Here is a 12,956-nt window from a genome sequence, read left to right on the forward strand (position 1 = left end):
TGGATGTTGTTCTGCAGCCAAATCTTTAGATACTCTAAGGTCAGAGGATGGTTGGTCTGGGTTAATAATTAGCCAGGTGTGGTCAGCTGACTCTCACAGGGGCATATATACACTCAGCTCTGCCCACAAACGCTCTCCGGCAACAAAGATATTGACGGTAAGGACTGGCTCTCTCTTGACTAAGGCCTTTCTTTGAGCATTATATATTTATATGTACATTCAGGGCCAACATTCTTTATTTAAAAGAATGGGCTCAGATGGGGAGAAATGGTATTTCAAGTTAAAGAAGCTAAAGGGATGAAAAAAGGCACTGACAAATTTGATGTTTACAAAATTGTGTGCAAGGTGAACATTTTAATAGGCCTCTGAAGAATAGTATTACAATGTTTTCCCTGAAACCGTTCAATAACTGCAATTGACACTGTGCAGTTAAACTGCATCCTTACGAAGGATATAACAGACCTCTTGGTTGGCCCCGCTGTAAGAAAGAGATATTCCAGTTATGTACCTCATTCACACTAGATTGTGAGTTCAAATCCCGCTCAGCCCAAGGAAGTAAAGTTACACCCTGTGCTGCTGCGCAGCTTGTACACTGTATCGTGTCCCACACCTCTTCCATGCACGGTTCCATGCAAAGTCCCTTTATATGAAAGTGTCTGCTGAGTGAGTAAATGTAGCTGTGTGTGCCTGCTCTAGGACCTGAACATGTGGGGAAAAGCTATCTGTAGTGTGATCGCGGCTGTGCTGCTGTCCGTGGTGTGTGCCGCCCCTCACGAGGGGGATCATGGGGGCCACAGCGAGGACCACCACCATCACCTCCACCACGGCCCCAACGAGCCCCACCACTCCCATGGACAAGGGGAGGATGCCTGCCACAAGCTCGCCCCCCACAACGCGGACTTCGCCATGGCGCTCTACAGATCCCTGAGTGCCAAGGCTGACGGCAAAAATGTATTCTTCTCCCCCCTGGGCATCGCCACCGCACTCTCCATGCTGTCGCTGGGAGCCAAGGGCGAGAGCCACAGCCAGATCTTCTCCACACTGGGATACTCCGCGCTGACCCCGGAGCAGGTCAACGAAGCCTACGAACACCTCCTCCACATGCTGAGTCACGCTAAGGACACCATGCTGCTGGACATGGGGAACGCCCTGGCCGTGAGGGACGGCTTCAAGCCCCAGGAGAAGTTCCTGAACGACGCCAAGCACTTTTACTCCAGCGAGGCCTTCAATGTCGATTTCAAGAACACGGAGCAGGCTGCGGCTCAGATCAACAAGTTCATCGCTCAGAAGACGCAGGACAAGATCACGGACCTGGTGAAAGAGCTGGACCCTGACACCGCCATGGTGCTGATCAACTACGTCCTCTTCAGAGGTAGGACGCGTGATGTTCCCCTCAAACGGTAGCAGTATGTTTGAGGGTTCGGGAGGGTGTGTTCTGTGAACGTGGATCGGGAGTTTGATATCGATTCATTCAGTTCTTTATAATTGAGATTACATCTCAAATGTCTCTATCCCCCAAAATCAGAAAAAAGGTCAACAAATATACATACAATTTAAAAAAATGTTTTATTTTCTGTAGGAAAGTGGGAGAAGCCGTTTGAAGCTAAACTGACGAAGAAGGCCTCCTTCCAGGTGGACCAGAACACCAAGGTTGAGGTGGACATGATGAAGAAGACGGGCCGCTATGACTTCTTCCAAGATCCAGACAACTTCACCAGCGTCATCATGCTGCCCTACAAAGGCAACACCTCCATGATGGTCATCCTGCCCGATGAAGGCAAGATGAAGACTGTGGAGTCGTACCTCAACAAGGACTACATCAAGCACTGGCACAACTCAATGTTCAGAAGGTTGGACTCTTACAAATTAATGTATTTTGATGAATGAATCAAGGCCTCAGGTTTGTTTTCAAAGCTGGGTGGGACAGCTTTTTTTTTTTTTTTACTGAGGATGCGGCTTTTGAATGTAATTTTCTTAATACAGAGGGAGACAGATTTGCCGTTTTCAAAAAGTGGACGGGACATTTTCATGTATAGTGAAACCTACACGCCTGGAATGAATGAGTGATTTTTCTCTTTTGAAGACATGAGTTACTGACAAAAAACTATAGCTTGTAGATCAGGGGTGGTTAACTGTAGTTTTGGGGACCTGGGTTGTGTGCAGTCCTACTTTGTGTTTACTTACCAGATTCTGATTCAGGTCTTAATGTTTACTTTTGCACACAAAGGGACAGGTTGGATTTAACCAGAAATGCGGTTTTTATGTTCTTTTAAAATATTTATATATTTTACAGATTCATTTATTCTATGTTACATTCCAAGGCAGAATCATTTGCTTCCTTTATTCAGATACTTTAGTACTGCAGTTGTGTGTATCCTAATCGTTTTTTAACTTATGTCATCTTAATGTTACCTGAACACATGAATTTCCCTGGGGATCAAGGAAACTAAACAATTTACATTTAAACTTGTGTCTGTTTTTCAGCTCTGTGGATTTGTTCATGCCTAAGATCTCCATCTCTGCCTCCTCCTCGCTGAACGAAATTCTAAAGAACATGGGCATGGTGAATGTCTTCGCAGACACAGCGGACTTCTCTGGCATCTCCGAGGCCAAACTGAAGGTGTCCAAGGTACAGTACCATCCAGTACACACCCCCTGTGTATGGGGTCTAAATTATGCAGTGATTTAGGCATTCATTTTCTCTGTACAGAATATAATTTTTTTTTCTGACACTTACACTTTGAACCCTTTTGGATGGTTTATTTAGTTACTTCTAAATCAGTAACCAGTCTAATCGTACCCCTCACAAAACACAACAAATCGACTTCCTGTCCCCTCCAGATTTCCCACAAGGCCGTGCTGACTGTTGACGAAACCGGCACTGACGCAGCCGCTGCCACCACCATCGAAATCATGCCCACGTCGCTGCCCGACACCATGAACCTAAACAGGCCCTTCCTGGTCCTGATTGTTGAAGACTCAACCAAGAGCATCCTGTTCATGGGGAAGATATCTGACCCCACAGCTAACTAACCTGACCAGTGATATGGAAAAATTCTAGCGGCACTGTGTAGATTTGAATAGTCAAGAGATGGCGGTTACAATAAATTTATTTTGCTTATACAGATCATGATTTAACAAAGTACTTTGTGATCAGTCATAACGAAGGAGGTGCTAGCCACAGGTCGTTCGCCAGAGTGATACAGAACAACCCCAAAACCCTGCCTTATATAAACTTTAGATCAAATGGTTATTCTGAACTCTGTGATTGGTCAGCACTGCTCAGTGACAGTGACTTCATATCAAGTTCCCACGGTTCTTTATTGTGGCCTCTCTCCCCAAACCAGTAGATAGTAAAACCACAGGGGTTCACCAGTCAAATGGTCAACTGTCCTTTGTGTGGGCCACTTCAAACAAGTCTACAGGAAGGGTCAGAGCAGCAGATCACAATAACAATACAGTTGAATCCACATTTGTCTCCAGACCAACTGTCTCTTCCTCCCCAGGTGACAAGAACTCTCTCAGGTCACCCAGACTTCCCGTCTCCTAGTTATAAAACTGCAAATGGCATCTCTACCAAATGTAATTGACTCTTAATCAACTTTAGACTTCCGTTAAAACACATTCCTCATATATGAAACACACACATTATAACTGTATTCCAAAATTTCCATGACACCAGTCACCTGGGGAGGCCACCTGACCACAGACAACCACCAGACAAGACGTCCAGCTGTGGTGTTGTAGTACAGAACACATCTGTAACTTTATAACTTTTGTTTTTGTAACATCTTCTATAGTATTGGAAAGTCAAGAATATAAGTACTTGCTCCCTGAAGTTGAGAGAATAGTGTGTGTACACCACACATGAATCCCTGAACCAATGATGGGAACATGTAATTACTCTTCCTTAAGATAGTTTGGCTTAACCTTAACCCTCGTGCTGCCTTCGGGTCACATGACACAAAGGTTCATAACGAACCATCGTTGTGTTTACCCAATTTTACCCAATACAAAAACAAATTAAAATAATTTTCTTTTAACCTTTGCAATGTGGGGGGTCTGAGACAGCCCAACGGTTAAAAGAAAATGCTTCACTTTGTCTTTGTATGCGGTAAATCTGTCGCAATACGACGGTGGGTCACAATGACTGATGGGTCAGAATGACCCGAAGATAACACAAGGGTTAATACTAACATCCTGTACTAGTTTGTTGATGAAGAGGAGGATGTGTTATCCTTCAGTACTTCTGCCGCCTGCATACCGGTACAGTGTAGGAACTGTAATGCTTCTCCTCTGTGAACATTTTTTTTTTGTTGGATGATAAAAGTTTAAAACTCAAATGAAGTGACTGTATTGTTCTTTGTGCTTTCACAGTTATTGTATATCTTGTGTAACATTGTAAGATGTCTATAGTATCTAAGTACGTTTACCTGAATTCATGATTTAAAAAAGTGTCACCTGTACCGAAAATACAGCAAATTCCATCAAAGAAAAAAAAAGAGGTTTAACTGTGTAACAGACGTGGTCTTGCAAGCTCCGTCAGAGGTATCGGGCAAATCGTCCCGCACTGGGTTCGAACTTACCACCTCTGGCTTCCCAAGCGCCACCACTACCAATTACGCCAACGAAAAGCTAGCTCTTCGTTGATGCGGGTGGCCTGTTACATACCTGAGGAGTGAGTTTCACCGATACACACCGGCTACATTCACCCCTCAAACTCACTCCGGCCGGTTAGCTGATGCTAACCTAGCGATCCGGGTCACGGCACCAGTGTAACAGACGTGGTCTTGCAAGCTCCGTCAGAGGTATCGGGCAAATCGTCCCGCACTGGGTTCGAACTTACCACCTCTGGCTTCCCAAGCGCCACCACTACCAACTACGCCAACGAAAAGCTAGCTATTCGTTGATGCGGGTGGCCTGTTACATACCTGAGGAGTGAGTTTCACCGATACACATCGGCTACAACTGCATATTCAGGCGTCAGGTGGCTGAGTGGTGAGGGAAGCGGGCTAGTAATATGAAGGTTGCCAGTTCGATTCCCGGCCGTGCTAAATGACGTTGTGTCCTTGGGCAAGGCACTTCACCCTACTTGCCTTGGGAGAATGTCCCTGTACTTACTGTAAGTCGCTCTGGATAAGAGCGTCTGCTAAATGACTAAATGTAAATATTCAGGAACAAACATTCTAGCTTTGGCTTCAGGACAGGGATGACCCAGAACCAGAGCGGTTGCTCCAGCAGCAGTTGCTCAGTGGACTCTAGAGAGAGAGAGAACGGCTCTGCTGACAACAGCAACCACCCCCAGGTCAGACGACCCTCGGACATCGACCCCAGCCAGCCCCTGGTCAGCCCCCGTCCTCATGTGTTTCCACACAATCGATTAGTGGCTCCTGCCCCCCCTTCCCCCGTGGCCTCTGGTGCCCTCTCTCCTGTGCCTTTTTTAATATAACTTTTCGTTTTGAGCACTACTGAAGTAAGAATAGTAGCTTTCATGTATTAAAGGGAAAATGACGTCCCTGCACTTGAGGTAGATAAATAATTTTTGCTATACCACGGCACAGCTTGTACAGTCAAAATCAACGTCTGAAAAAGTGTATTAGAACAACGAACCCCTACCAGATTTTTTGGACAAATCAAACATCCGAACACATGCTTTCATCATAGAAAAAGTACACTTTAGTGGTTCCAGAGACGATCTTTTAGGGAGGGGGTGAGGGGGGGGGGATGAGGGGTGTGTGTGTGTGTGGGGGGGGGGGGGGGTTGGGGTTCCTCCAGAACTCAACAGGGGTCCTTATGTCTGGGCCCTCCATGCTACAGCATGAAACAGACAAAATGTCTGATGTCTAGGATAAAAGAAGGAGCACTTGATTAGTGGTGTGGAAGCTCCTCCACCCAGCCCCAGTCACTTCTACGCTCGCTGCTTCTTATCTGGGTTTACAGATCAAACGCGCACACATACATCAGTACTTGCCGATTGAACAGAGTGAAGTTACCATCTATAATGCATCGTAAAGGGCTGGAACAGGGTGTCAAGCACGACTGTGGTTCTGACATACAGTTGTGTGAGAGCTCATCATCTTCGGGGTGATCACAGAGACTAAAGAAGCAGATGAGACTACTGCTGGGTGGGGATAGGGTGGAGAGAAATTGATGAATAGTTACGATCAAAGTTGAATGAAAATAAAACTTTGTCTTCTTTCAAGCCGACAATCACTTCATGTTCAGATCGGATCGAGCGTCCGTTAGGCTAGATGTAACGAATCTCAAAATTCTTTAGTCGCTTAATAACAGGCCGATCAAAATCACTTCTGCATTGTGTAGGCCTTTCGCACACACACGCACACGACACACATCTACGCGTACACACACTTACGCGCTCACGCAGACAGCACTACCCCCTTCAGTCACTAGATGGCACTGTTGCGTCTCTATAGTGGCAGTTGACGTTCTGCCCATTTGAGTTTGCAATTTACAGTCAAATTACAGCGCATCCTCCTAATTCATTAGTCTGCTTTACACATCAGAGTCAAATGAGTTAGGAAGGTCACGGAATTGTTCTTTCTCATCATCCCCAATTAATGTGTGTCGCTTGAACTACAAAGAGACAACCTAGACAGGGAACAAACATTAAAGGCCTGTCTTCTTTTTCTTTCTTTTACTCTGGAGAGGGTTAAACTTGGAGGTGCCTATAAAGAGCGTTTCGCGACAAGGGTATTGGCATTACAATCAGGTGGACCTTTTGAGCTCGATGGGGGCACATCTGGCACATCCTAAATGAAGCAGCACGATTGCCTGCACATGTAGCCTACCTGCTGCCTAGATCAAGCCAACGCGGCTTCAGGTGGCCAAAGCGGAAGAGATCAGACACCAGAACACACTGTTCCAGGGCTCTCAAGTTTTCTCAAAACTTTGGCGTTAGATTACCATAGGCTACCTGTTAACGTTTGGGTAAACATGTATGTGTGTGTGTGTGTGTGTGTGTGTGTGTGTGTGTGGGGGGGGGGGGGGGGGTTAACTCTGTATAACTCGAGTATGCGCATCGTCCATTAATTGTATGTAGCGGGACAAGTTATCCCTTCTTTAGCGTGAGAAATGCTTGAAATGCTTGAGAAATACAAGGTATTGCGTGAGAGCGTGAGAAATAGCTGAAATGCGTGAGACTGGAGAGCCCTGTGTTTAGTACCATATATCACCAACTGATGGTACAGTACACAGTATACAGAGTTTCTAGTTTTTGATAAAATGCAACAGGCTATGCAAAGATAGAGTAGCCTATGTAGGCTCTGGATTTTCCTGCATTGTTGTTTGATATTTTATGACACTGACACCTAGGCCTATATGAAACCAATAAATAATACAAAAACAAATTATCTCTATTATTTCAATTTTTTCTAGAGGGAACTCTGAAGAGGAGGCTTACATAATCAAGCAGGCGTAAAAATAACCACGGAAGTTCCCAATTCCACAGGTGAATTGGCCACAACTGATGATGCCATACAACCCATAATTAATATAGGCCTACTGTAGGCTACATGTGACTTCTAGTAAAGCTATATTAGTTTTACTGCCATTCTGATAGTCTTCTGTTCATCTCACACATCCAGACTACTGCTCTGTAAGGACATGGTTTTTCCAATACTGATCTGAAACAATGTTTGGGTTGCAGCAACATCGACCCTTAAAACCTGTTCGTCAATGCTGTTGACTAAAGGGATTAAACATAATCTGTTTGGACAGACACCTCATTGTGCAACAGAATACACAGACGCAATAACGAAACACATACAAAAGGTATTTTGGAACATGGGAAAACATGGAAAGAAAAGACGTTTGAATAGTGTTCACTAATAATTATAAAATGTTCGATGAAATAAAAACCAGGAGTTATTATTTATACTACCACTGACAGATTTCAATAAAATACAGTCACAGCGCTCATTCTCGAAGGACATTATGCCAACACACAAACACACACACTAGCACACAAACACACACACTAGCACACAAACACACACACTAGCACACAAACACACACACTAGCACACAAACACACACACTAGCACACAAACACACACACTAGCACACAAACACACACACTAGCACACAAACACACACACAAACACACACACTAGCACACAAACACACACACTAGCACACAAACACACACACTAGCACACAAACACACAAACTAGCACACAAACACACACACTAGCACACAAACACACACACTAGCACACAAACACACACACTAGCACACAAACACACACACTAGCACACAAACACACACACTAGCACACAAACACACACACTAGCACACAAACCCTTGTGGATCCTCAACAGCTCATTAAGGCATGTTCCATGCCACACATGCACTGCTAATTCCTGTGGACCTTGTTGTTGGTGACAGTCGGATCATCCATCTTCCAGAACAGTGGCACGTCACACCGTGGACGACTCTCAGCTGACAGCTACAAACAGTTACGATACATTTATGAGATCATAACCCCTGAAAAACACCATGTTCTGGAGCCAAGCCTGCTCCTATCAACCAGAAGCTTGAAACATGGTACCTGATATACTAATGCCCACCTCCCCACCTACACACCAACATAAGATCCTTCACTTGGTAAGAGGGCTTGAGCTTTCAACATCTGCCTGTTTGCCAACGTGGACAATGCAGAGTTTCCGGTCTCTTCCTGTGCTTCCCAGTCCTGTGGCTAACCACTGCCTGAACTGAGGGGTGCACATGCAGAGAGCTGCGGATGCCCTACTGATTCAGAACTCTGGATATCTGTGTTTTGAAAAAACGAATCTCTACTATTACAGCATAATTATGTTCAGCCTATGGTCTGCATCTCCCTGTGCGCCTGACCGTCTCTGGAGGAAGGGAATCCTTTACTGAATGACTCCTCCCAAGGTTTCTTTCATTATTTTCCAAGGAGATTTTCCTTCTTTGAAGGTTTAGGTTTGTTTACTGCAGTTCTATCGATGTGTGTGAAACCCTCTGTGATGATGCTTGTAAAAAGGGCTATACAAATACAATTGTAATCGATCATGTAGTCACACAAATTATTCATTGTATGGATAGATGACTATTTTAAATGACAAAAAACTAAGACTAAATGTAGATATTTACATAAACGTAAATGACTGGACATTTTTGTGTCTGTATATATTACAGTCATGGCATGATATGCAGATGCCTATAGCTTTGTGCAACTTAAATGTATCTTTTAGACTTGATAACGCCACATAAAGCAGATCTGATTTACACAGGACAGGAAGTGACTGACGTCCATGGAGTAGCTTGTTCCTGTAGGTGAGAGTGGACTGATATCATGATGGATGCCCCAACTCTTCAATCCCATCTAGTCTTCTGGTAGGATCAATGCATCATCTGTTATGTTCCAGGCTAACAAAATGACTACTGATGTCTATGGGGTTGCCAAATGGAAGCCAGATGGTTTCCTGCTTTTGAGTTGATGTCACAGCGAATTAAGCTCTTGCTCTCTCCAACCCTGCTGTTGATGACTGTGGCTGTGAGAATCATAAACACAATAAGCACTTGATTTATGTAATGATCGCACCTTATGCAACAATCTTCTTTCACACAAAACTGGGGTCCACTGAAATTTTTATGACTGTCCTGCATCTGCAAACACATTTACATAGTGATCATAAAACTCATAAATCAGTAATTTAGTTATGGCCTCATTTCTTCTCACACAGAAGACGAATAAAGCCTCTCTTATGCATCATAAGCTTGTTAAAACGATACTGCCTCCAGGTTTAAATCTATCTTTGCCCTGGCATTACACCCCTCTCCTGGGCTGTGGGGACTGTCGACTGTGGGGTGTAAAATTATCCGTTAACAGGCCGTTTTACAAGCCGGATGTTTGTACATGTAAAACCCTCAGGTTTATGATACTGAGTGGTGGAGAATACTTCATGGTGGAAGCCAAGATAAGTGTCATGTCTATGACTGAGTGTGTAGGAAAAATAGGAGAGAGATAGATCAAGAGGAAAAACAAACTGTAAATATTACTTGGAGAAATAGACAGAGAGAAGTGGAGAGAGACAGAGTAAAAGATAGAAAGAGATAGAAAGATAGACAGAAAGAGAGAGGTCGGGAGTGAGAGAGAAGTGGAGAAAAAGAGAGAGAGAAAGAGGCACAAAAAGAAACAGATAGAAAGGGAGAGCAAAAGACATAGAAAGAGAGAAAGAGACAGAGGAATATGTCAGGAGCATCTGGCAACTGTCACCGTCAGACAGAAACTCAGCAAACAGAATGAAATATTCATTTGACATACCAGTATTGTTTCTCCCTCTAATTGTTCTTCCGTCACATCCTTCCCTTCATCCTCACTCATTTATGAAAGCTGTTGCGCTGCAAATCTGCAATCAATAAATGATGAAAACCTGGCTGAGGACTGTCACCCCTGCATGGTGGGAAAAGTTCTGTGGTTTGGGTTATTAATTAGATGTAGAGTGATGTGGGGATCCTAGGCACTGGAGAAGTATGGGAACTACGACTGAGTGTGAGACAGAGAGACAGTTGATCTACGCTGGGATCCAGAACGCAGAGGTAGAGGGGGAGCAGGAGGAGAAAGAGGAGGAGGAGGAGGAGGAGAAAGAGGAAGAGGAGGAGGAGAAAGACGAGGAGGAGGAGGAGAAAGACGAGGAGATGGAGGAGAAAGAGGAAGAGGAGAAAGACGAGGAGGAGGAGAAAGACGAGGAGGAGGAGGAGGAGGAGGAGGAGAAAGAAGAGGATAGGAAGTAAGAGACGAGTAGGGTCGAGTGTGATGAATGAGAAAAAGAAGAGAAGAGTTTTTCCCTGCTCCAATCCCAACAGGTTTCTACATCAAAGCCCGATCTCTTCTTCTTGCTGTGACAGCGACCGGAGCAGATGTTCAAACGCTCTCGCACACTTTAACACTTTTCTAAGTTTCATAATTCATATCCTAGCAGAACAAGATCATCAAAGCAAACAAGGAAGCTTCCACTTTTCTCTCTGGAATGCCCAGTAGCTCGTTTGCATCATAGGTAAGGCATGTTTCGGCCAGTATTTTACTTTCAATTAAGCATCTTTGTATTAGTGGAGCATCTTTGTTCTCTTGACGTAGTATCATTTGTAATAACTATCATTAGTTATTTCATGCTTCCGTGTTAAACAGTATGTGAGGCAAATGTAGCTTATCGAAAGAGATCTCAAATTTGGAGGTTGGTCACCGAAAACAGGAAACTATTCCCTTTGAAGAGGTTAAGGAGGTTTAGAAGGTAATTTCGGACTTTTAGATAGACATATAGATAATTATACACAAAAAATAGGGTTGTTCTTATTTTGTCTGTGAGAGGACAGATTGATCTCAGCGTCACGTCAACAGAGAGTGGAAGCAGAGCTGATGAGCGACATGGCAACACCTAGGCTACTCCAACCTTGGCGTGTATTTATGGTATATCATATCAACAGCTCAACAATAAAACCGTAACCACAATCAAACCGTGTCAAACTAAGAACCAGAATTCTAAAAGCACGTGGATCTTTTGATACTTTTTACTCCATGAACCTGTGCCAACAGGTCCTGTATAGTGTAGCTCTGTGATGCATCTTGACGAGGGGAGCGGAGCATATCATAGCAGCAGGGAGTAGAGCAGAGGGGAGTAGAGAGCAGGGAGCGGGGAGCAAGGGTGAGATAAATAGGGTCTGAAGTCTCTATTTGAGGTTAGACTGATCCTCTCTCCCAGGGCCTCTCTCTGTGATTGCCACCGGCATTCCGTGTTCTATTTGATGCAAAACTTTTGTCAACTGACAGTATAAAAAAAGGAATGTTCAGTTTTTTTTGTGGGTTCTCAGAGAATTTTTTCAAGCAAGCAAACTTCAGTAAGCAACATGTAAACTGGCGGAGATATATATATATATATTTTTAATAGTAAGGTTTCATTTTCAGGTGCCGGGATCATGAATTAAAGATGAGTAGGCCTATGGCATTTTATAGTGTTTGACGGTAATGCATATTGAGTTTGATTAAATTCTCGTTGTATTTTTGTATCCCTTGACTATGTGTGATACCATGGGAACACAACAAATACTGTTGCTCATATATATCACTGCTGTCATGTAGTCATGGTAACAATGACCTAAAGAAACTTTGGATTCACTCCACACAGGAAGTCCCTCCCTCAATAGAAACAGACCAGGCAACTCATTAAAAGCAAATAATAGAAAGGCCAAAAAATCAAAGGGAGATAAGACAGAAAATTTGTTTGAGAAAGCGGCTAGCTTTTGAGTTCTTCTGCACACCCTGGGGAAGGAAAAAAACATACGAAGGAAGGAAGGAAGATGTGTGTGATGTCCTCCAAAAAAGTGTGTGTCATCACAAGATGTGTGTGGATTAGAGATGATTGTGTTGACTCGTGTTTGCAATGTCATCAGGGGAAGAAATGAGGACAACTCTGAGATGAAAACAAACAATCGTAGGCTTAACCAGCTCTCTCTAGGACCTCACATCAAGGTAATTAGCTGCTGGTATTTGAACCTTTTGAACTTTTCAGGAAAATTTGAATTTTGAATCTTGTTCAACAGTAAGCTGTTTCACTGGAATGTTGTGGCCTGTGCAAAAGTGACACAGGCTTGTGTCACTGCATGTGTACTATTTGTGTTGATCATAAGATTTCTCAAAGATTTTAGGTATGCCTCTGTATTGTTTGTTAGATATCAACACTAGGTCTGTGAATACAAATGAATAACAAGTGATGACTTCTAGTGCTGACACTGAATTGGAGAAAGAGATTAAGCTTGGCTGATAGATAAAGAGAGAAAGACAGATAGCGATAGAAAGAGAGATACAGAAGAGAGATAGAGAGGAGGGCACAGAGATGAACAAGGCAAAAGGATAGGGATGCAGAGAGGAAGTAAGAGTGAGAGAGAGAAAGACAGAGATTGAAGTGGATTTTTC

General features: G+C 43.7%; 1 protein-coding gene across 1 annotated transcript; it reads left to right on the forward strand.

Annotated features, from left to right (window-relative positions):
- On the forward strand, positions 1 to 3,044 carry LOC134024596 (alpha-1-antitrypsin homolog). The gene is made up of 5 exons (XM_062467138.1): positions 1 to 157; positions 697 to 1,372; positions 1,580 to 1,850; positions 2,485 to 2,629; positions 2,842 to 3,044. The coding sequence occupies exons 2-5, from the start codon at positions 706 to 708 to the stop codon at positions 3,031 to 3,033; spliced, it is 1,275 nt and encodes a 424-aa protein (XP_062323122.1). The 5' UTR covers positions 1 to 157; positions 697 to 705; the 3' UTR covers positions 3,034 to 3,044.
- The last annotated feature ends 9,912 nt before the right edge of the window (positions 3,045 to 12,956 follow it).

The sequence above is a fragment of the Osmerus eperlanus genome, chromosome 8 (assembly GCF_963692335.1).
Source record: "Osmerus eperlanus chromosome 8, fOsmEpe2.1, whole genome shotgun sequence".
NCBI lineage: Eukaryota > Metazoa > Chordata > Actinopteri > Osmeriformes > Osmeridae > Osmerus > Osmerus eperlanus.

Excerpts from the sequence above, each read along its gene's own strand:
- LOC134024596 (XM_062467138.1), top strand. The coding sequence starts at position 706 with ATGTGGGGAAAAGCTATCTGTAGTGTGATCGCGGCTGTGCTGCTGTCC. Across the intron at positions 1,373-1,579 it reads CAACTACGTCCTCTTCAGAG|GAAAGTGGGAGAAGCCGTTT; the intron begins GTAGGACGCGTG and ends TATTTTCTGTAG. Across the intron at positions 2,630-2,841 it reads CCAAACTGAAGGTGTCCAAG|ATTTCCCACAAGGCCGTGCT; the intron begins GTACAGTACCAT and ends TGTCCCCTCCAG.